Source organism: Megascapheus bottae, chromosome 22 (assembly GCF_031878675.1).
Source record: "Megascapheus bottae isolate mThoBot1 chromosome 22, mThoBot2.hap1, whole genome shotgun sequence".
Taxonomy (NCBI): Eukaryota; Metazoa; Chordata; class Mammalia; order Rodentia; family Geomyidae; genus Megascapheus; species Megascapheus bottae.
The window spans coordinates 17882935-17907236 of NC_143530.1; the positions used below are offsets into that span (position 1 = coordinate 17882935).

The following is a 24302-nucleotide window of genomic DNA, read 5'->3' on the forward strand; positions in this document are numbered from 1 at the left end:
TAAATCGAAAATGGCATGGCATTTTAGAGCTGCTGTAGTCTGAGTATATTGCCCTAAGAATCCAAGGTGATACTTTTAGGTCTTTGGGGGGCTTTTTTTTTGGTGCCAAAATTGGCCCATGAACTCAGGACCCTGGGCCCTGTTCCTTGAGCTTTCTCAATGTTGGCACCCTACCACATGAGCTGCAGCACTACTTCTGGCTTTTTCCTGTGTATCTGGTACCAAGGAATGGAGTCCAGGCTTTTTTTTTTTTATTAGAGAATTTATTAACGTTGATTTTTACATCATATTTTAAATGACAAGTTTAACAAACAAGTGTTCAAGGAGGAAATCTATTTACAATCACTGGGGCTTAGAATTTAGAACTTAATCAAAATTAGGCTAAGGGTTTGTATGTCATAGAAACAATTTATGAAATAAAACATCTATAGTCTCATAGGTTTTTATGTCTATATAGTTATGTTTATATTTCCATTACCATGTCCATAGCTTTGGGTATGCAGTTATTGAGTCCTCGCTCTTGTACTCTTTGGATTTAATAGCCACATATTAAGGATACCATGCGCCTTTTGTTCCTTAGGTCTTGACTTGTTTCACTCAACATGATTCGCTCTAGATTCATCCACTTCCCTGCGAATGCCATTATTTTATCTTGTCTGTTGGCTATATAGAATTCCACTGTGTATATATACCACATTTTCTGTATCCATTCATTTGCAGTAGGGCATCTGGATTGTTTCCATAGCCTGGCTATTGTGAATAGTGCAGAGATGAACATAGCTGAGCAGGTGTCCTTATATCCTAGGTCATGATGTTCAGGATAGATGCCCAGAAGTGGTATGACGGGATCACAGGGAAGATCTATTTTCAGTTCTTTAAGAAACCTCCACACTGCTTTCCAGAGTGAGCCCAGGCTTTTTGCATGCTAGGCAAGCACTCCCAGGCCCTGGGAAGCACTTTAAGTAGCACCCTCATTAGACTTCAGAGAAACACTCCTTGATCATGTGACGCTCAACTTAAAGAAGACAATATGCTAGACCTTTTTAACCTCCAGAACAGCCCCTCCCAAAAATATCAATTTATATTTCTCTTTAGTGTTGAACATTAATCTTAGGATTGCTAATAAGAATGCTTTCTGTTTTGAAAATGCTTGAAGTTTTAAAAAAATAAAACTGAAGATACTTCAAATGAATAGACATGCCCCACTTTTTTTATACATTGTTTTCCACAAAGAAAAAAATATGTTTTTTGCCAGTTCTCGGGCTTCAACTCAGGGTCTGGGCACTGTCCCTAGTCTTTTGCTCAAGGATAGCACTCTACCACTTGAACCACAGCTTCTGTTTATGTGGTACTGAGGACTCAAACCCAGGGCTTCAAACATACTAAGCAAGCACTTTTATCACTAAGCCACATTCCCAGCCCAAGAAAATATTTTTTTGTTTTATTTTTAAGCTTGTTCATAATTTGTATTTAAATTCCTTTAAGTCATTTTGCGGTTTCTCAGTTTCCCAGGTGTTTTGTGTGTCGACCTTGTGCTACTAATTTTCCTGTGGCCTTGTTGATCAAATCTACAGAGGCAAATGCAAGTGTTCTTCCTTGCTTCAGAATATGTGCTGTAATCACTACTTCTTCTCCTATTTTAGCAGGTGACATGTACCTTTAAAGGAAATATTTCAATATGGTTAATGGCAAACTTAAAAGGGAAGTTTGTACAAACTTAACTGCTTTCCTATGTAACTTATTCCTAAAATTTCAAGCTCTCCTACCATATATGAATGGCTGTTCTTACTCTTATCCATCCCTTATTCTTTTCCTTCTTTTTTTTTTTTTAAAGGAAGTTGTTATTTTATTTATTTATTTATTTTGCCAGTCCTGGGCTTGAGCTCAGGGCCTGAGCGCAGTCCTTGGACTTTCTCAAGGCTAGAGCTCTACCACTTGGCTTTTTTCTATGTATGTGGTACCGAGGAATCGAACCCCGGTCTTCACGCATGCTAGGCAAGCACTTTAACCACTGGGCCAAACTCCTAGCCCCTTCTTTTCCTTCTTATATAATCTGTTTAATTTCCTAAGTGAAGTATATCTTGGTGTATATCTATCTTATCAATATTTAGACTTCACTAAAATGGAGAATAGTAATGAATATGAATAGTAATGGTGAAGGCTGGGAGTGGTGGCTCACGCCTGTAATCCTAGTGCTCAGGAGGCTCAGATCTGAGGATTACAGTTAAAGCCTGCCCAGGCACTAAAGTCCTTGAGACACTTATCTCCACTTAACCATTAGAAAAGGAGAAATGGTGCTGTGGCTGTAGGGATAGGGCAGTAGCTTTGAACTGAATAGCCCAGACAAAGCCCAGGCCCAGAGTTCAAGTCCCATGACCAACCAAATGGGGGGGGAGGGAGGGATATAATGATGAAGTCCTTAGAATCTTGGTAGGAAAAGTTGTGCCTTCATGAGTGACTGAAGTTTTTTTGTTTACAGTTCAAACAACTCATTCCAATCCAGCTGTATACTTTATATCATCTCTAATTAAAATATCTGATAGGCTATAAATGCTATGGAAGTAAGAGTGTATTGTTTAGGGAATAATGATAGGAAAGGTGAACATTTTAGAAGTTAAAGACATTTTCCAATTGAAGTTGGTTTTGTGGATACAGAACATATGGATAAACTGGAACTGGGTTCCCTTTGATTTGTGTTTGCATATGTTGATACTGGGCTTGATTCAAGGCATCCTCAGGTTTTTCGCTCAAGGCTGGCATTCTGCCACTTGAATTACACCTCTACTTCCAGCCTTTTGCTTTTAAACTGGAGACAAAATAAGTCTTGTGAATTTTTCTTCCTGGATTGGCTTTGAACAGCCATCCTTAGGATCCTGAGTAGCTAGGATTACAGGTGGAGCCACCACTATCAGAGACTTTTTTTTGCTAATTTTTAATTGTTACTATAACTAGGGAAAAAACAATGTTAATATTCTAAATGGAAATTTCTTTACACAATTTTTTTTTGCCGGTCTTGGGGCTTGAACTCGGGGCCTGAGTGCTGTCCTTGGGCTTTCTCAAGGCTAGAGTACTAGCACTTGAGCACCATTTCCAGCTTTTTCTGTGTATGTGGTTCTGAGGACTGGAACCCTGGTCTTTGTGCATGCTAGGCAAGCACTTTACTCCTAGGCCAAACTCCTAGCCTACAACTTTTTTTTTTTTTTTTTGTGGGTCATGGGGCTCGAGCTCTGGGCCTGGTCACTGTCCCTGAGCCCTTCAGCTCAAGGCTATTGCCCTCCCGCCTTGAGCCACAGTCCCACTCCCTGTTTTCTAGTGATTAATTGGAGATAAGAGTCTCATATTCTTTAGTGCTCAGGCTGGCTCACCTTGATCCTTAGATCTCAGCTTCCTGAGTAGCTAGGTTTACAGGTATGAGCCACTGTACTCCGCAACAAAATAATTTTAATCTATCTTTTATTATAAAGCAAGGACCTTTGAGAAATTAAATAACTTAGCCATATTCAAAATAAGACTTGTGTTTATGTCTGGGAGGTAAAAGATAGTTCAGACTATTGCTGGAAAGAACAGACTAATTAAAATTTATGTACTTCAATTTAAAGGAAATATGTGCCTACTTTTCATTATCTCCCCTATATTTTTTCCCCATAAGTCAAGAAGTTTTGCTAGTAGCTATTAAATGAAGGTAAGGAAAGCCAGCATAAATGAAAAACTGTTAAATTAAGAATTCTGGAAGCTGCCACTCTGTCTTATCCTAGAATTTCCTTTTTTCTTTTAAACCTTAACTTTTATCCAAGTCAGTCTGTGGCAGATAAGTCCTGTATATGTAATCTAAGACATAATATGGGGCTTGGAATATAGCTCAGAGTTCGAGTGCTTGCATGAGGCAAGGTTTAATCTTACCACAGGGGGGTAAAATGTGCAAGAGTAAATATGGTATCCTGAGTGGTGTATGGCACATGAGGCATTCAGTGACTGAAACACTTTTCAGATTTCCATGACTTATGACTACTTCCTCTAGACCATGTCTGTCCAGTGAATCAAATTTTAAAACTTGTAGCTCTTGGTAGCCAATGTTTTGGCAAGAGGCCTTATTCTTGAGTTACTAACAGTGAAGCCAACCTGGGCAGGAAAGTCCATGAGACTTTTTTTTTTTTTCGAGTCCTGGGCTTGAGCTCAGGGCCTGAGCACTATCCTTGGTCTTTCTCAAGGCTACAAGCTCTACCACTTGAGCCTCAGCACCATTTCTGGCTTTTTTTCTATGTATGTGGTACCGAGGAATTGAACCCGAGTCTTCATGCATGCTAGGCAAGCACTCTACCACTAGACCAAACTCCCGGCCCTGAGACTTATATTCTGTTAACCACTAAAAAACTGAAAGTGGTAGAATATCAGCCTTGAGTTCAAGCTCTAAAAGGGAGCACATCCGCCCCAAAATATAGGAGGATATGTGTTGAATGCATATATGTATGTGTGTAGGATATTTTTAGATATGCCATTGTACATAGATTAGATTTCTTTCTCAAGGTCTTGGGGCCAATCACCCAAAGATATGGAGGGTGTGAACATAATTAGAAAAGCCTTACTTCTAGGTTTGAAGATTATGGTATATGGCTATGGATTTATAGCTGCATTTAAGAAAAAGTAGCTAATTGTATTTCATGCTTCATTATCAAATGTATTTAGCCTTGTATAAAGTAAGCTATGGAATATTTAAAGCTCCGTTGGGCATCGCTTGGATACCTACGTTATATTCATGTCAACACTGACTCCTGGCGCTCCTCTTTCTGTGCATATCAGAGCTATGGTTGATATGGAATCTATCAAGGTTGCTGTCAGACCACCGTGGAGAGTGCCGAACTTATTAGTGTGCTGTTCTTCTACTTTCATTTCACAGACTAGCTTCTCAGGAGCAGCAGATACAACAGTCACCTAAATGTTTAAAGAAAAAGTAAAGAAAATTAGTTCTGTGTCCTTAGAAAAAATTCAGTCCATTGTGAGCAATCACTGGATGAAACTTAATTTCCCCCAAAAGTTGATTCAGAAATTCATTTAAGCCAGCCGCCAGTGGCTCACGCCTGTAATCCTAGCTATTCAGGAAGCTCAGGTCTGAGGATCGCTGTTCAAAGGTAGCCTGGGCATCAAAATCCATGAGACTCTCATCTCCAATTAAGTGGCTCTGTGGCTCAAGTGGTAGAGCGCTAATATTGAGCTAAAGAGCTCAGGGACAATGACCAGGCCCAGAGTTCAAGCTCCATGATCAACCAAAAAAAAAAGCTAGAAGTGGACTTGTGGCTCAAGTGTTTCAAGTGCTAGAGCATTAGTCTTGAGCAAAAGGGCTAAGGGATAGGGCCCAAACTCTGAGTTTGAGCCCTGCCCTAGGTACTGACACAAAACAAAACAAAAAGCCGGCCCGGTTGCTTATGCCTGTAATCCTAGCTACTCAGGAGGCTGAGAACTGAGGATCACAGTTCAAAGCCAGCTTGGGAAGAAGAAAAATCTGAGAGACTCCATCTCCAACTAACCACCAGGAAACCAGAAGTGAAGCTATGGCTTAAGGGGTAGGGCATTAGCCTTGAGCTGAAGAGCTCAGGGACAGTGTCCAGGCCCAAAGTTCATGTCACACAACCAACCCAACCAACCAACCAACAAAAAACCCACTTCAGGGCTGGGTGTGGTTGCTCAAGCCTATAATTCTATTTGGAAGGTGGGTATTGGGGCAGTTGTGGTTTGCAGTTAGCTTGGGCATAAAAAAGTTCTCAAGACTCAGTGAATGCCGTGTGCAGTGTTGAGTGCCTGCCATCCCTGGTCATGCAGGGAAGCACAAATGGGAGGATCGTGGCCCAGACATGCTGGGGCATAAAATGAGGCCCTATGCTATACACTTTATTGTCGGGGTCCTTTGTCCCCGGTCCCCCTCTACTAGTAGGGGGATGGGGAAAAACACACCCCGACCAGGCCAAGACACAAGAGGAAGGGGCCCAATGTCCTCCCGCACCCAGCCTTCTTACCCCGAAGCACGAACAGAGACGCCACACAACTTCATCAAGGCAGGAAGATCACTCTCTCTTTATTCCCTAAATCCCTCCTCATATTGGGTGAGGGAGCCTATCAGTATACAAGATGGATAGGACAAAGAGATCCACGTGTTTTATCCCTACTACAAGCCTCAGCAGAAAGTTATTAGACATGGCGTTACTCGGCCCCCAACACTTTATAAATAACACTAAGGGGGAGGTGCTAGAAACAGCACAAGTTGTTTAGCAAGTTCAAGGCCCTGAGTTTAATCTTCAGTACCATAAAAAAAAAATAAAACAATTCACTTAAAAATGAGTATTTTGAGAAGAAAAAAGAAAAAGCATGCTTGGCCTTAAAAAAAAAAAAAAGTCTCTGGTGTTGGTGGGCTCGTGTGGCTCATGCCTGTTTTCCTAGCTACTCAGGAGACTAAAATCTGAGGATCAGGTTCATAGCTAGCACAATAATAAAAGTGAGACTCTTATCTCCACCAACAAAAAAGCTGGCAGTAGAGCTGTGGTTCAAGTAGTAGAGCATAAGCCCTGAACACAAAAGCTTAGGGACAGTGACCAGGCCCTGAGTTCAAGCCCCAAGACTGACACAAAACAACAACATACATATAAATAACAAGTCAGGGTCCAGTGAGGTGACAAAAGCCATATTAATAGTTTAATATAATTTTATTGAAAAATATTCTGTATTACTGCATAATACAATGTTAATATAACGTATTTTTCATCCTAGCATATTAATATGCAACCATATGTTAATCTGCTGTCACTACATTTTGCATACTATGCAAGTATGGCATAAAAGATTTTATAAATTTCTTGGTACTAAGATTGAACCCAAGGCTTGCACATCTACTTATGAGGATATGAAGAGATCCCACAATTTGAAATAACGCAAAGTTCAATGCCAAGACAGTGCATATTTAGGAAAGGCAGTGCCAATTTAAGTAGGTTTTTTGTTGTTTTGCCAATCCTGGGGTTTGAACTCAGGGCCTGGGCACTCGTTAGGCTTTCTCAAGGTTAGTGCTCTACCACTTGAAACATAGCACCACTTCCATCCTTTTCTGTGTATATGGTACCAAGGAATCAAATCCAGGGCTTTGTGCATTCTAGGCAAGCACTCTACCACTAGGCCATACTCCCGGCTCAATTTAACTAGTTTTGACTCCAAGAAAAATCAAGAAATTTAAGAGAATAGTCTAAGTCAAGGTTCTCAGGTTTCTATCATTTAGAAAATTATGTGGTCTAAGTGACCCATGCAAGTTTGTGTTCTGTAGAATGTTAGAATTTTCAGCCTGTACCAATTAGACACCAGTAGCATCTCTCCTGCTCTATTTAAATTGCAAAGATCAAAAGTGTCTCCAGCAGAGCACTGGTGGCTTATGCCTGTAACCTTAACTACTCAGGAGACTGATATCTGAGGATTGTGGTTCAAAGCCAGCCCAGGCATCAAAGTCCATGAGACTCATCTTCAATTAACCAAAAAAACCAGAAGTGGTGCTGTGGCTCAAAGTGGCAGAGCTCTCTCTAGTCTTGAAAGCTCAGTGACAGCATTCAGGCCCTGAGTTAAAAATGTCCCCAGATAATGCCAAATGTACCTTAGGAAGCAAAATCATTTCCAATTGAGGACCATTTGTCTAGTAATGACCTTAAAATTTTCAATAAGAGGGGTCATGTCTACAATATGAATCACTATGCTTATATACCTTAAGCCCTAGCTTATCTGCCTACACAAACATAAATAACCAAGTCTTTTAGATTACCAAATACAGAGCATTTACTAAGATATGAACTGTGGTTTAATAGTCACTAGCTACATATCAGTACTGAGCACTTGCAATGTTGTGAGTCTGAACTGAGAAACAGTGCAAAGTACACATTGAATTTTGATGATTAAGTATGAAAACATTCGATCCTTTCTTTTCTTTTGGAGACAAAGTCTCAATAAGTAATGGAGGCTGGATTCAAATTTAACATCCACCCCTCCTAGCCTCTCAAGTGCTGGGACTACAGGGGTTTGTTACTTCACTAGGATGAAGTATGAGGATTTTTAAGTAGGTATCCATAGGTAATCACCTTATCATAAAATGATAGAGATTGCTGAAAGCTGTAGACTAAAAATTCTAGAGGAACCACAAAGGTTTTTTTGGTTTTTCATTTATTTTTTCATGGACTAGAACTGGAACCCAGGGCCTCACACTTGTAGGTGTGCTAACTTTTTTAAATAAGTAGCCCCTCTTTCTTTCTTTCTTTCTTTCTTTCTTTCTTTCTTTCTTTCTTTCTTTCTTTCTTTCTTTCTTCCCTCCCTCCTTCCTTCCTTTCTTTCGCCAGTCCTGGGCTTGAGCTCAGGTCCTGAGAACTGTCCTTGGACTTTCTTAAGGCTAGAGCCCTACCACTTGAACCTCAGCACCACTTCCAGATTTCTGGTGGTTAATTGAAGGTAAGAGTTTCACGGACTTTAGTGCCCAGGCTGGCTTTAAACTGCGATCCTCAGATCTCAGCCTCCTGAGTAGTTAGGATTATAGGTGTGAGCCACTGGAGGGAGGCTTTAGCCATAGAATTTTTATGGAATTCAAATTTCTCCTAGGCCATTACATCCTTTTCTAGATGATACATTTTTTTATTGTCAGGATAATGTATAAAGGGGTTACAGTTACATTCATCAGGTAATAGGTGTATTCTCACACACTGATAGATATATCTTTCTAAAAGATATAATATGCTCTTGGATCTTACAGAACTTTCTATTTGAAAGCATCAAACACAAAAGCCTGAATATTATTCCTGTTTTTCAGACTGATAATTATTACACTGTCCAAACACATCCTGATAGGTTTGTTCCAGGAGAAAAACCTATGAATAATTTTAGGTCATGAACAGAGGTATACCAGTAACAGAAAGCTAGTAACAGATTTAAGATTTCACTGTCATTTTTTTCTTTCATTAATATATATGACCTTTGTAGGATCAGATCTATGGGCAATGCTCTGCCCAGTGTCCTCTCTCTGTGTCCAGAGGTTTAAATGCTGGGCACTGTCCTTGAGTTTTTGTTTATTTTTGTTTGCTTAAAGCTAATGTTCTCGAATTTAGGCCAAAGCTCTGCTTACAGTTGGTTAATTGGAGGTAAAGAGTTTCACCTTTCACCCACTTTCCTGTCCAGGCTCATTTCAAACCAGTCTCAGACTTCGGAGTACCCAGGATTACAGACAAGAGCCACTGCTGCCACCACCACCACCATCCACCTCCTTAATCAGAAAAATAATCATGCATTAAAATATTCAGAACACACTTTCAGAGTTCTTAGGCTGAGTCCTTCCACTCTGACTGTGCACTTTTATCATGGATGCTTCTTCACAAGGGCTGCCAACACCTCCTCTTAACAGTGACATTGATAATTAACCTAGGTTTAGCTTGATTCAGTGAAATGGGACAGAGACACGAGTCCTGCCTAACTCAATAGCCTTTTTTTCTTTTTTTTTTTCTGCAGAGCCTGAGCCCTGTCCTTGGGCTTTCTCGAGGCTAGAGCTCTGACACTTGAGCCACAGCACCACTTTTCTATGTATGTGATACCATAGGAATCGAACCCGGGTCTTGTGGTGCATGCTAGGCGAGCACTCTACCACTAGGCCAAACTGCCGGCCGAGAGCATTTTTACCTCGCTGCTTCACCAAACACTTCAGTACCTTACAAGTACAGATCTCAAAGCTCACCTTTCCAAGGAGCTGCCTGAACACGCCGCGGGAAACCTCCCAAACTGCAACCGCACAACTTCTCTTCTCCCACCCGGCCTACGTGTCCTTGGCTTTCACAGCCAATCCTGACTACCGTGTAAAATGTACACGGCTTGTCTTTTGTTTTTTTAAGTGGGCACCCCACCTGCTCGTTGGAAGGCTCGAACTGGGTCTCCACGAGCGACCACCACACTTTACCTGCACGGAAAGCACCTGTCCGGAAAGACCCGGCCCATCAGAGGCTCCATTTAGTCGGAGTAAATCGACGGCTAACGTGGAGCGAAGGGGCAACCCCACAGAACCGGGTACGCCGCGCTCCCCGCCCGCTACACGCACGGAGCTCGCCTCCCCTTCCTGCCGGATTCAATACCTTTTCCAAAACTCGATCAAAGCCAGGAGCTTTGGCCATGACCTTCATTATTTCCCGCACTTTCTGTGCCATGGTGGACGGGCTGCAAGCTTCAGGGCTCCGGGAGGGAATGAACTTCACCTGGGACGTTCCAGGGGAAAATGGAAAAAAAAAAAAAAAAGACAAGGACGCCAAGGGTCAAAAGACAGGAGGGACTCGGCGCCCCTAGACGAGCATGCGCGTTCTCGCAGCCCGCGTCCCCCCCACCCCGCTCTAACGTTCCGCCCCTCCCTCCCCTCCACTCCCCTCGCAACCTCTGTGACCGAGTGCGCACGCGTAGTTTGTATGGGGTCGACCGTGGCAACTGAGTGGGCCGGGCCTATCGCCGAGCACGCTTCCTCGCCGGCTTGTTGATTCTGGAGCACTCGGAAAGCAGACGCGCCTGCGCAGAATCAAACGCCTGCGCAGAAGCCAAGCGTCGGCCGCTCCAGTCTCCGGTCCCGGCTGGGTCAAGACGCGGCGGACTGATGGAGCGCGGGAGCGGTCACGAGGCGGCGCAGGGGGACGGCGAGCCCGAGGTGAAGAAGCGGCGGCTTCTGTGTGAGGAGTTTGCCTCGGTCGCCAGATGCGACGAAGCGGTGGCGCAGTGCTACCTGGCGGAGAACGAGTGGGAGGTGGAGGTAGGTGCCGGGGGGCTCCGGCTGGGGCGTGCGGGGCGTCGCGGGCCTCCTCATCCCGGTGCCGTTGTGCTTTTCAGAAAGCGCTCAACTCCTTCTTCGAGCCGTCGGCGGAGGAGGACGCCCTGGACGCCGTCCCTGCGGGCGCGGCGGGGCCCGAGACGTGGTAAAGGAGGCGGGGAGGGGCTGGGGGGACGACGGGCTGCGGTGGGGTGGGTGGGGTGCGGTGGGACGGGGTTGGGGCGGCTTCACTTCGGCCGGCGTCCGGGCTGGGGGCGGGGCGGTGTCCGGGCGCGACGGCGGGGGTCGGGGAAACGGTCCGCGGGCCCGCGCGGGGCCTGGCGGTTTTCCGTCGGTGGCGCCGGCCGGCGTTCCGGCCTTCGGGCCGCGGAGCTGGGGGGCAGGTGGGGGGGGGGTGTCGAGGCGGCGTCCGCGTCTCCCTCGCCCGGACCCAAGTTCGTGCCTCGCCCCGGGACGGGAGACCCAGCTGGCGGTCGACACCGCCGTTCCCGACAACCTAATGGCGTGGGCCTGAAACGCCCGAGTGGCATTTTGACTTAAGAAACGCGTAAGCCCAGGTCTGTAGCCGAGCACACAGGACAAATTCTCTGCAGAGGAATGGTGGCTTGGAAGTCTCCTCTCTCCCTGTAGTGCCACCTCCAGGCAACCCAAACAACTTGTGTGTTTACATATGCAAATGTGCACAAGTGGTATGTTTACATGTAATATTAACTTAATACCTAAGCATGTGCATTGTGAATATGTAGTACACAAATATATTCTGCTTTATAAATTATAGTTATATATTTATTAAAATATAATTTCAGGGAAACATACTAAGATATGTTACTAATGGCCACAGAAATACTGTGTTTTAATATGGTGCCGCGAGTATTACTTTACAGTATAGTAATATAAGTACTAATAGAGTGCCTCTTTATGAATGTCTTATGAACATAGTAAATGTATGCATATGTGTTTATATTGTATATTATGCAATATCAGTTAAGTAATATTGGTTATATTGGTCTGTTGTCTCGTAGAACTTGCCTGCTAGAATGAGGTTTTAACCTTTTTCTTTTCGAGGGGGTGGGATTACAAGTATGCACTACCAGACCCAGTTGTAAAATTATGCTAATATGTATGATTGAAGGAGATTGTGTCCACTCTAACTGAATTGAGCGAACATAGGAATAACAGTTTCCTAAGTCATTGTCTTTTCCATGCGCAGATATTTTTAGGACTCTTAAATTTTATTTATTTTTGGGTCGGTCATGGGGCTTGAACTCTGGCCCTGAGATGTTGTCCCTGAGCTCTTCAGCTCAAGGGTAAGGGCTCTACCACTTGAGCCACAATTCCACTTCTGGTTTTCTGGTGATTAATTGGAGATAAGAGTGTCATGGACTTTCATGCCTGGGCTGGGTTTGAATCTTGATCCTCAAATTTCAGCCTCCTAAGTAGCTAGGATTACAGGCATGAGTCACCGCCCGGCTTAAAATTTATTTATAGGTTGGATATCCCTTACCCAAAATGCCTGGGGTCAGGAAGTTAGCCTTTTTTTTTAATGAGTTTATGGGGCTTGAACTAGGCCTGGGTGCTGTCCCTGAGCTCTTCAGCCCAAGGTTAACTGCCCTACCCTTGAGCCAAGCCCCACTTCCCATTTTCTAGAGGTTAATTGGAGATAAGGGTCTCAGGTCTGGTTGTGACCTTGATTCTCATATCTCAGCCTCCTGAGTAGCTAGGATTACAGGCTTGCGCCACCTGTAACCAGAAAAAAGTAGTTAGCTTTTGAAGCAGTTTGGAATTGGGTTTTCTGAAAATGGATGCTTAATCCCTGTTATATTCTAAAGGAGGGTGACAAATCAAAAAAATATGTCGATTTGTAGATTATTTGCAAAGTTGTATTTCATTCTGATCTTGCCAGTGTTGACCTAACCAATGAAGATACAACTGATTCAACTAGTTCTAAAAGCAACTCACTTGAAAGTCCTGAAATAGAAGATAAAACCATGTTTTCTTTCATTACCTGGAATATTGATGGACTGGATATAAATAATCTTCAGGAGAGGGCTCGAGGGGTATGTTCCTACTTAGCTTTGTAAGTATTGTCATTTTTTTTCGAAATGTTATTTTTGTTTTCATTTCCTTTTAGTTCAAATGCTAACATATTATTTTGAGATGATTATGGTTGGACAGGTAGTTATAAGAAATACTTCAAAGAGACTTCTGTTCCTTCACTTAGTTTCTCCCGCCGTACATCTTGCCAAGCTACTGGGCTATTTCACAGCAGGACTTTGCAAGATACCATCAAGGGATGGTGTTTCCATTGCCATGAGAGTTTTTCATTTTACTTTTCCATAGCCACAGTCACCAAGTCCCTGCCCCACTCTTTCCTTATTCTCTGGACACTGTCAATCTCCACAATTTTGTCTTTGCAGGCTGGACCCTCTGGGGATTGCCTTGATGCTTCAGAATCTTTGAAGATTCTTTGAAGATTGTCACATGTATCAATACTTCCTTTTTTTTTGCTAAATAGTATTCCATGACATGGATATACCACCATTCAACTATTTACCTGTTCAAGGATATCTGAGCTATTTCCAGTTTGAGCCACACATATTAATATGCACTATTTTGTGAACATAAAATTTTATTTCTTAAGGATCAGTGCATGAGAAGGAAATTGCTAGGGCATATTGTAACTGCACATCTAGGTTTTTATTTTCCAGATGGCTGCACTATGTTACATGTTCACTAGCCATGTCCTGGTAATGTTCATTAGCAGATGGAAGTGTCACTGGTTTTTATTTTAACTGTTCTTACAAGCATACAGTCATATCTCATGGTAGTTTTAATTTGCATTACTCTAGTAGCTATTGGTGATGAAATGATTTTATGTTTATTGGGCAGCTGAGATATCCTTGCATGTCTTTGGCTTATTTCTAAATTGGATTGCTTCATTTCTTCAAAGGTTGAGTCCTAAGTTGTTTTTTTTTTTTTTATATGGATTCTACGTTCCACTTCTGTCCGATAGATAATTTGTAAGTCTATTCCCAGTCTGTAGCTCATCTTTCTACGTCCAGCCTAAAGCCTGTCACAGGACAAAAGTCTTAAATAGTGACATAGTCCAATTTATCTTTTTTTTCTCTTTATGGACCAAACTTTTGGTGCCAATTCTAAGAACTTTCTGTCTAGCTCTAAATCCTGATGATTTCTTTGTCCTAAATTTTGTTGTAAATGGTTTATAACTTTATATCCTTACTAGTTTAAAATTGTATATATATATATTGTTTGGTATGTCCAATTTCTCCAGCCCAATTTGCTGAAAATGCTCTTTTTTCTCCATTAACTATTGCTACACATTTGTCAAAAGCACTGAACATGGTTGTTTGGCTCTATTTCAAGATTCACTCTTCAGTCTTGTTGATCTATGTATCCATCCTTCCACCAAAGCCCAACAGTCTCCATTTCAGTAGCTGTGAATAAGACTTGTAAAGCTGAATCTCATTTTTTTTGTTTTAAATATTTTAATAAATCCAGATTTAATTCCCCTGTAAATTAAAATTCCAGCTTCTTTATTGTTTTTGTACCTATTGAGCCAGGGTTTGAACAAAGGCCAATTGCAGTATTTCTGAGCTTTTTGGTTCAAGACTAGTAGTGCTTTATCACATGAGCCATAGCTCCTCTTCTTATATTTGTGGTGTTTAATTGAAGGTAAGAGTCTCAAACTTTTTTTTTTTTTTTGCCAGTCCTGGGCTTGAGCTCAGGGCCTGAGCACTATCCTTGGACTTTCTCAAGGCTAGAGCTCTACCACTTGAGCCTCAGCACCACTTCTGGCTTTTTTCTATGTATGTGGTACTGAGGAATCGAACCCGGGTCTTTATGCATGCTAGGCAAGCACTTTAACCACTAGGCCAAACTCCCGGCCCGAGTCTCAAACTTTCTTGCCAGGGTTGGTTTCAAACTATGATCCTCAGAATTCAACCTACTGAATAGCTAGGAGTATAACCTTGAACCACCAGCAACCTGGTTCACAATTTTATGCTCTTATAGCACGTAATAATTGCAATGAACAAGAACTTTTAGGATAAAATTTCCTAGGTTTTTCCTCTCCAATGTTATAAAAGCACATTTAAAAAAATTTTAAGCTGCTTTTTAAAATTTTATTTTAAAGGAGACATTCAGTAAGAATTGTACTTATTTTCTTATTTATGTAACTATAACCCCTATATATATCACCTTTATGCAAAGTTTTGAGTAATACATTTTTTCCATGCTTCTGTGTTGTTAAACATGGTACTTCATCTTCCAGTAGTACCATAGCTTTTCATTATTAGCTTGTTATTTTACCTCTGGATTCACTTATTCAGATATTTCACTATTTCCATCTGCAAGTATTGTCATTTTTTAAAAAGTAGTTTACTTTGATAATTATCTACGAAGTTAGAGGTGATGATCTCTTGAGTTAGGTGTCTGGTTGATATAGTACCATTTTTTTTTCTAGAATTGTGTTTTTTCTAGAATTTCTGTTTTCTAGGATTTTAAGTTCTCTGGCACTCACTTTCCTTTATTGTAGATGACAAGCCTACCTACCTTCCTCTCTCTCTCTCTCTCTGTCTCTCTGTCTCTCCCTCCTTTTCTCTCTCTTTCTTTCCTGCCTCTTTCTTTCTTTTCTTTTCTTTCTTTTACTGGGGCTTGAATTCTTTCTCCCCCCCCTTCTCCTCTCCCTCTCTCCTCTCCTCTCTCTCCCCCCCCTTTCTCTCTTTCTCCCCCTTTTTCTTTCTCTCTTTTTTCTCTCTTTCTCTTTCTCTCTCTTTCTCTCTCTCTCTCTTTCTCTCTCTCTGTCTCTCTCTGTCTCCCTCTCTCCCTCCCTCCCTCCCTCCCTCTCTCTTCCCCTCCCTCCCTCCCTCCCTCCCCTCTCTCTCTCCCTCCCTCCCCCCTCTCTCTCTCTCTCTCTCTCTCTCTCTCTCTCTCTCTCTCTCTCTCTCTCTCTCTCTCTCTCTCTCGTTCGTTCTTGGCTTGAATTCCAGGCCTGAACACTGTCCTTAGGCTTCAAGGCTAGTGCTCTACCACTTGAGCCACAGCACCACTTCTGGCCTTTTTGTGTATGTAGTATGGTGGAATTGAGCTTGGTGCATGCTAGACTAGCACTGTACTGCTATGCCACACTCCCAGCCCTGTGGATAATGTTTTTAAAGATCAAAAGAAATAACATTGATAGCATTGCAGGCTCTCAGTGTAGTAGTTTCCATTTTCATCACTGTTGCCTTGTTTGGTGCTGGAATTGGACTCAGTGGCTTTACACATATATGCAGACAGAGTTTTACCAAAGGCCCCCACCCCTACTATTTTTGTTGTTGTTGTTGTTGTTGTTGTTTGCTGGCCTGCTTGAACTCAAGGAGAGAGCCTTAGCTCTGTCCTTGAGCTTTCTGGGCTCAAGGCAAGTGCTCTATATTACTTGAGCCACAGCTCCATTTCCAGCTTTTTTTGTGGTTAATTGGAGATAAGAGTCTTAAGGACTTTTCCCACTGTGGCTGACTTTGAACTATGATCCTCGGATCTCAACCACCTGAGTAGCTGGGACTATACATCTCAGTCGCTGGTGCCTTTTTAATAATCGCAATACTGTGTGCTAAATAACAGATCTTTTATATTTAGAAATAGAAACCTTGAATGCTAGGTGCCTTGGAGGGTAACAATGTGTGTTTCTTTTGTCTTGGAATTTCCTTCTAGATAGCTAGAAATGAAATAATATGTTGGTACTTAATTTGATGCTTTTAATTAGGTACTGTCCAGATGTGGTATTTCTACAGGAAGTCATTCCCCCATATTATTGCTACCTAAAGAAGAGAGCAACTAGTTATGAGATCATTCCAGGTAACAATTTTCCTATAATTTAACCCGTTTTTTTCTTTGAAAGAAAATAGATCAATGGAAGTGATAAAGTTAACTGACTGGACTGGAACAAGAGAAGAAAATGCACAAATAAATGAGAAAAATGAGCAAGGCACAGGATAGTATAAGAATTAATGGAATATTTGCAGCTAATGGGAAAATGAATGTGAAAAGGATTGAAATGAAGGATTTTTCAGAAAATACTAAAATTTGAGATACTAAGTTGCATCTTACTAAAATTAGTTGCTAATAATGTTTTGTGTACCTCTCTATATATACTGCGAATAAAACCAATAACCTTGTGCATGCTAAGCCTGTATAATGACTGTTCACTCCCACAGCTCTATTGTTAAAACTTAAGAGTGTGAGCCAGGTGCCAGTGGCTCATATTCTGGAATCCTCGTTACCTAGGATATTGAGATCTGAGAATGAAGATTCAAAGCCAGCTGGGTAGCCACTCTTATATTAAAGCATTTAAAAAAAAAAGTCAGAAAGGGAGCAATTGGGTCAAGTAGTAGAGCACCAATCTTGAGTGAAAAGCTTATATGAAACAGTGCCCAGGCTCTGAGCTGAGTACAAGTATACACACATAAAAAAGACTTCAGAAAGTATTAATTTCTTCTCTCCCCCATTTTTTTTCAGCATGATTTATTTTCCGTTGACTTTGTTTTTGCTAAATACATATAAAAGTAGCACTTTAGGGTTATCTAATGACTTTCATCTATTGTTTTATTTTGTTTTATGCCAGTGATGGAGCTTAAACTGTAGGTCTGGATACTGCTCCTGAGCAATTTTTGCTCAGGTCCACTGCCACCTAAACCAGGAGAAGAAAAAAGATTGGTTACAGAGCAAATTGCTTGTTCACTGGGATAGAGACTCTCAACTATCAGTGTGTCAGTATATAAAGGCATTTCATCTGAGGGTATTGAATTTCTTAAAGAATTCCTAGCCAGAGCTGGGTGTGGTGGCTCATGCCTGTAATCCTAACTACTCAGGAAGCTGAGATCTGAGAATCATTGTTCAAAGCCAGCTGGGGCACAGTCAGTGAGACTCTTATTTCCAGTTAACTGCCAGAAATCCAGAAGTGGCACTGTGGTTGAAAAGGTATCGAGATAGCCTTGAGCTGAAGAGCTCAGGAACAACACGTAGGCCCACAATTCAAGCCAAGATTGACCACAAAAAAAAAAAAAAAAATTCCTAGCCAGGCATGATATGTGACATGGCATGGCGTGTCTATATTCCTGGCTTTTCAGGAGGCTGAAATATGAAAAAAGACAAGTAAAACCATTGAGGATAAGATCTCAAGACCAGCTGGACCAATTAGCAAAACCTCACTTCAGAAATCAAACAAAATGCTGGGTGGGTGGCTCATGCCTGTAATCTTAACTACTCTGGAAGCTGAGATCTGAGGATTACAGTTAAAAGCTAGTCTGGGCGCTAAAAATTTTAGTCTGTGAGACTCTTATTATCTCCAATTAATCACCAGAAAACCAGAAGCAGCACTGTGGCTCAAGGGGTAGGGTGGTAGACTTGAGCTGAAGAGCTCAGGGACCAATGCCCAGGCCAAGGGGTAGGACAGTAACCTTCAGCTGAAGAGCTCAGGGACAGTGCCTGACCCAGAGTTCAAGTCCCATGACCCACAAAAAAAAATCAAAATGCCAGGTGTCAGGCTTGTGCCTGTAATCTTAGCTACTCAAAAGACTGAAGGTCAAGGTTTGAAGTCAGTTTAAGCAGGAAAATGTGACACTTGTCTCTAACCACCAAAAAATTAAAAGTGGAGCTATGGCTCAAGTGGTAGTGTACTAGCTTTGAGTGCAAAAGCTCAAGGACAGTGCCCAGCCCCAGGACTGGCCTGTGTGTGTGTGAGTGCGCGCACACATACACACACATAATAAAGCAAAAATAAAAATAATATTCAAGATTTTGAGGGGTGTGTGGTTGTCTTGCCTACCTGTGGAAACAGGTCAAAGAAAGAAGCAGCTCCCTGTCTTAAGTATGCTTTCATTTAGTTGGTTTTCAGTCCCATACCTCAGCTTCCCCCCGCCCCCTTCAACTTTCCTCTAAAACATACCCTTTCCAGTAGCTTGTGACTATCTGGAGCCTCTAAAATTTAGTCTCTAGTTAGTAGATGAGTGATCACTTTGTTATAGAGGTCTGGGGAAGACAACTGGATGTACTTAACCCAATATGCAGATGTCAAACTATGTACTGTTGATACTCAGCACATTACCTTTTGTTCCAGTGGTTTTTCTGGATTTTGGTAGCCAAATCTACTGGCTCTGCTATAAAGCACTCAAGTGGCTTTTTTCTGTTCTGATGAAAATTTGCCTTGGTGTTTTCTGAAAAAACTTGGATAATTTCATTCACTGTCCCTCTACTCTTTTAGGTTTGTTTTTGTTTATTTGTTTTAATTTTAAAATTCATTTACTAGGGGCCAGGAGTTTGGCCTAGTGGTAGAGTGCGTGCCTAGCATGCATGAAGACCCCAGTTCGACTCCTTGGTATCACATACATAGGGGGGAAAATGCCAGAAGTGGTGCTGTGGCTCAAGTGGTAGAACTCTAGCTTTGAGAAAGTCCAAGGATGGTGCTCAGGCCCTGAGTTCAGTCCCCAGGACTGGCAAAAAAAAATCATTTACTGTAGTTTTTCTTGTAGAAAATCAACAGTGAATGCCTGTTAGTTTTTCTCAGTTTTAAGTTGCCAGAGCTCTTGTCAGAAATTTCTCACATTTTCTCATTGGCTATTAATAGCAAATTAAAACTATATTTTGGTATTCATATGCATATACCACACACATTTTTTTCTGGTGCTGTGGCTTGAGCTCATGGCTTCCCACAAGGTAAGCTAATTCTACTGAACGACGTCCCTTGCCCCATTCCTGGGGTTTCAGCTCAGGGCCTGGGCACTGTCTTTTGCTCAAGGCTAGCGCTCTACCACTTGAGCCACAGCATCACTTCTGGCCTTCTCTGTGTATGTGATACTGAGGAATGGAACCCAGGGCTTCATGCATTCTAGAGGTAAGCACTCTTACCACAGGGTCACACTCCTGGTTCCCCCCACCTCTTTTTTTTTTTTTTTTTTTTGCCAGTCATGGGACTTGAACTCAGAGCCTGAGTGCTGTCGCTGTCCTTGGACTTAAGGCTAGAGCTCTGCCACTTAAGCCACAGCACTACTTCCAGCTTTTTTCTATGTATGACATACTGAGAAATCAAATCTGGGCCTTCATGCATGCTAGGCAAGCACTCTACCACTAGGCCAAACTCCCAGCCCCTCCTTGCCATTTTTTAAAAAAAATTCCATATTTCTGGTTAAATGCTGGGAAGAGACAGGTAGATAATGAATTTGATTGGCAAATTGAGTTATTTTGAATTAATAGTTTAAAGTTTTAGGCCATCTATGTATGCATATCTATATATGGATGTATATATATATATATATGGTAAATGTATGTGTATGTATGTTCATATGTAGGTGGATATCATATATATCCCGTTACAAAGTCTTTAAGTGGGGAGCTTGGGGTAAACTCAAATTACCCATAACTTCAGCCTAAATTTTTTTCACAAACACTTGAAGGTCGTGAAGATGGATATTTCACCGCTATAATGTTGAGGAAAGCAAGAGCGAAATTAAAAAGCTATGAGATTATTCCTTTTCCAAATACCAAAATGATGAGAAACATTTTGTGTGCTCATGTAAGTAATTTATATATTTCAGTTTTCTTTCTTTCCTTTTTTTTTTAAAAAAAAAATCAGTCATGGGGCTTGAACTCTGAGCCTGTGTAATATCCCTGAGTTTTTTAGCTCAAGGACCACACTCTACTACTTGAGCCACAGTTCTACTTCTGGTTTTCTAGTGGTTAACCGGAAATAACAGTCTCCTGGATTTTTGTGCACAGGCTGCAATCTGAGCTCCTGAGTAGCTAGGATTGGAGGCATGAGCCACTGGCATCTGGCTTTGTTTTTCTTGAAAAATTAAAAAATAAGAAACTTTTAAAAACAATTCTGTGGTGTCCTTTTATATGCCTCTAGAGAAAAATTTGTTCCTTACATGTAGTTTTTTTGTTTTTTTTCTTTTTTTTTTCTTGCCAGCCCTGGGGCTTGAATTCAGGGCCTGAGCACTATCCTTAGAGCTTTCTGAAGGCTAGAGTCACTTGAGCCACAACACCACCTCCAGCTTTTTTCTATGTATGTGGTCATCAGGGAATCAAACTCTGGTCTTCATGCATGCTAAGGAGGCACTCTATCGCTAGGCCAAACTCCTGGCCCCAGCTGTTTTAGTTTTATAGAACTTTTATAAAGTTGGCAAACCTGTAAGAAATTAGTTATTAATCTGTTAAATGATGCTCATTCATTCACTTAACATGTTTTAGTTACTCATATACTCTAGACTTAATGTGGCAGTAAGAAAGAATTATGCATGTTTACAAATGACTCATGGCTTCATAGGAGGGAAGTAGCTGTGCTTTTAATTCAGACTGGGGACATTAACAGCAGTCTCTCAAGTATCAGTAGAATTCTAGAGAAGTGAGTCACTGAAGTCTTGGGGATACTGTAAGACCCATTGATAGTAGAGATGAATTGTGGACTGAATCTTGCTTTACACTTCTTTTCACCTGGAGTGATAGTAGTGCTGGCTATACTTGTGCAGTTGAATAAATAACTACTGTTTGAGTAGGTTGGTAATTTTGTTAGCAGAGTTGAACATTGGTGATTAGTGACTGACCAGTTTAATTCTGTTGCAGGTGAGTATGTCTGGAAGTGACTTTTATCTTATGACTTCCCATTTGGAGAGCACCAAAGAACATTCTAAAGAACGAATGAGTCAGTTAAAAATGGTTTTTAAGAAAATGCAAGAGGCTCCAGAAGAAGCTACAGTTGTATTCGGTGGAGATACAAATTTAAGGGATCAAGAAGTGAGTAACAGGTTATATTACTATATTATCAGAAAATATTATTACAGTGATATTGAATTTAGGTTCTCTTTTTGGTGCCAGTAGGTAGAGCACTAGCCTTGAGCAAAAACATTCCAGGACAGTGTCCAGGCCCTGAGTTCAAGCCCAGTATTGGCCAAAAAAAAAAAAGGAAGTACCTAAAGTAGTTATTTGTACACATGTTCACAGCAAAAGGATGCCAGCAATTGAAGTGTTAAAAGTATGGATATAAACAAAATATAGTCTGTTACATACAATGAATATTATTCAGCCTTTTACAAAAGGGAGTTTTGATATGCGCGACACACAGGTGAATCACTTATATAAGGTTAACATAGTCAACAAAGGAAAAAAATGCATGATTCCTTTTATATGAATTTCCTAAATTAGTCAGATTCATAGACAGAAGGAATGGTGGCCACTAAAAACTGATAAGATAATGGCGAACTAATTTTCAAGGAATGTTCCAATGAGAGAAGAGGAAAGTGTTCTGGAGGTAGATGATGGTTATATATACAAGAGTTATAAAAGTATTAGTCCGGCAGTTGTGCATATGAAAACACTAAAACGATAAAAAAAAAAATGTTTTGTTGTTGTTGGTCATGGGACTTTGAGCTCTGAGCCTGGGCAATGACCCTGAGCTCTTCAGCTCAAGGCTGCCGCCCTACCCCTTGAGCCACAGCACCACTTCCGGTTTTCTAGTGGTTAATTGGAGGTAAGAGTCTCTCTCATGTACATCATGTCTGGGCTGGCTTTGAACCATTGATCCTTAGATCTCAGCCTCCTGAGGAGCTAGAATTGCAGGTCTGAGCCACCAGCACCAGGCTAAAATGATACGTTTTATATAGTGTTTACCACACTCAAAATTTTAGGCTTTTTTTTTTTTTTTTTTTTTTTTTTTGGTGCTGGGACTTGAACCCAGGTTATCACACATGCTAAACATGTATCTTGCTGTAAACTTACAATCCATAAAGTTTTAAAATCCTGTAGTGCTAGTGAAAGAAAGCAGAATTAATATTGGTAATTAAAATAGAACTGTGAGAGTAATAGATATTATGGGGTTGTAGAAAGGTTACACTTGTAAATGTATATAATAATGTAGTGTAGGAATTTTTTTCAAAAGTTTAGTTTTTAAAAACCAATAGCAATAACAGTTCAGTCTTTTGAATTGTATCTGTATGCAGTTATGTACCTGCTTACAGCTAAGGCACATATTGCTACCTTCAGCTTTTATATTATGCTTATATTGTCTACACTGTGCTACCATGCAGCAATATACTTTTAAAATATCTTACTTAAATTTTTTGACATTATGGTTTAAAAATAGCACTTATAGAGGTATTAATGACCAAACACACCTTTTTAAATTGTGGGAAAAGATGTAAATCTTCAACAACATTCTTTTTATTTTCAGGTTACTAAATATGGTGGTTTGCCTGACAACATTATGGATGCCTGGGAATTTTTGGGCAAACCTAAACATTGCCAGTACACATGGGATACACAAATGAATTCTAATCTTGGAATACCTGGTGTTTGTAAACTTCGTTTCGATCGCATATTTTTCCGGACCGCAGCAGAGAATCCCATTATTCCTCGAAGTTTTGATCTCCTTGGGATGGAGAAACTGGACTGTGGGAAATATCCTAGTGACCACTGGGGTGTTTTGTGCTACCTGGATAAAATATTTTGAAATGCTTGTCAAATGTAACTTCCAGATGTTTTGAGTAGTTCTGTTCTGACTTTTGGCAAAAATAAGTTCTATCTATCTGGAAAGGTAGGCTTAATATGGAAAAATTAATGTAATGGACCATTATTACAGAAAAAGCCTAATGTTTATTTACACTTAAGCATGCCTGTGTTTCAAATGTAATGAGGCCTTTTGATAAGAGAGCACTAAACTTTGTCAGCTCATATCTGGATTCCATAAGGGCCCATATTGTCTCAGGGTTAACCTTTATAGTATTTATTATTTCTATTAGGCACCAAGATTATATTTTTTAAAAAGTACCAGAAGAAAAAGTCAGAAGAAACTGATTTTAGGGACTGGATTTAATCATACTTCACAAATTCAAATAATCTTAATTGAAAAGGCCATAATCATCTGCAATTAAGTGGATGACAACTCTCCTACATCAGACCTAATTTTTGTCAGTGACTATATAATTTGTATAATTGAAATCTTAAAAATTTAAATCTCTTATTTTCTGATTCATGTTTGTAGTGAAGTTGCTAACAAGCAAAGTTTGGCTTGATAATGATTAAAATCTTTTATGATGTCAGTTTTTTTTTCTAGCACAAATACGTTTGTAAGAAATAACGTTTTAGTTTTGCTACTTGTGAAATGCAAGTACTTTACAGGAAGTGAATTTTTTTATTTCTCACTTATTAAAATATTAAGGTGTACAGAAGGGTTACCATTCCATAAGTTCATTCTTTTTTTTTTTTTCCTTTAGGGTAGTTTAAATGCTTTAAAGAAAAGCCCTTAAGAGAAATGTACTGTAAATAAATTCCTTGTTTATAGATTGGTTTTGTGTGTCTATGATGGAAAACAACTGTGGGGAAAATTAAAATGAGAAGTGCGATGCTGATGGCTTAGACCTGTAATCTTAGCTATTTCTGAGGTTTCAATCTGGGTATCTTTGAAAGTCAACCCAGGGGAAAAAACAAGGTGGAGGTGTGGCTAAGTAGTATG

At 40.8% G+C, this 24302-nt stretch overlaps 2 protein-coding genes across 2 annotated transcripts; one reads left to right on the forward strand and one right to left on the reverse strand.

The window, feature by feature from the left end:
* Positions 1–1419: 1419 nt before the first annotated feature.
* Positions 1420–10538, reverse strand: Acot13 (acyl-CoA thioesterase 13). Its single transcript, XM_090356299.1, has 4 exons — positions 10418–10538; positions 10125–10244; positions 4745–4929; positions 1420–1657 (listed from the first exon to the last, which is right to left on the reverse strand). Exons 2-4 carry the CDS (start codon positions 10194–10196, stop codon positions 1501–1503), a joined length of 414 nt encoding a protein of 137 aa, XP_090212425.1. The 5' UTR covers positions 10197–10244; positions 10418–10538; the 3' UTR covers positions 1420–1500.
* Positions 10525–24130, forward strand: Tdp2 (tyrosyl-DNA phosphodiesterase 2). The gene is made up of 7 exons (XM_090356298.1): positions 10525–10783; positions 10861–10946; positions 12705–12878; positions 16566–16657; positions 20251–20369; positions 21419–21589; positions 23022–24130. Exons 1-7 carry the CDS (start codon positions 10631–10633, stop codon positions 23298–23300), a joined length of 1074 nt encoding a protein of 357 aa, XP_090212424.1. The 5' UTR covers positions 10525–10630; the 3' UTR covers positions 23301–24130.
* Positions 24131–24302: the final 172 nt, after the last annotated feature.

Excerpts from the sequence above, each read along its gene's own strand:
- Acot13 (XM_090356299.1), bottom strand. The coding sequence starts at position 10,196 with ATGGCACAGAAAGTGCGGGAAATAATGAAGGTCATGGCCAAAGCTCCT. Across the intron at positions 4,930-10,124 it reads TTGATCGAGTTTTGGAAAAG|GTGACTGTTGTATCTGCTGC; the intron begins GTATTGAATCCG and ends TTAAACATTTAG. Across the intron at positions 1,658-4,744 it reads AGTGTTGACATGAATATAAC|GTACATGTCACCTGCTAAAA; the intron begins GTAGGTATCCAA and ends TTTCCTTTAAAG.
- Tdp2 (XM_090356298.1), top strand. The coding sequence starts at position 10,631 with ATGGAGCGCGGGAGCGGTCACGAGGCGGCGCAGGGGGACGGCGAGCCC. Across the intron at positions 10,784-10,860 it reads AGAACGAGTGGGAGGTGGAG|AAAGCGCTCAACTCCTTCTT; the intron begins GTAGGTGCCGGG and ends TGTGCTTTTCAG. Across the intron at positions 21,590-23,021 it reads CAAATTTAAGGGATCAAGAA|GTTACTAAATATGGTGGTTT; the intron begins GTGAGTAACAGG and ends TTTTATTTTCAG.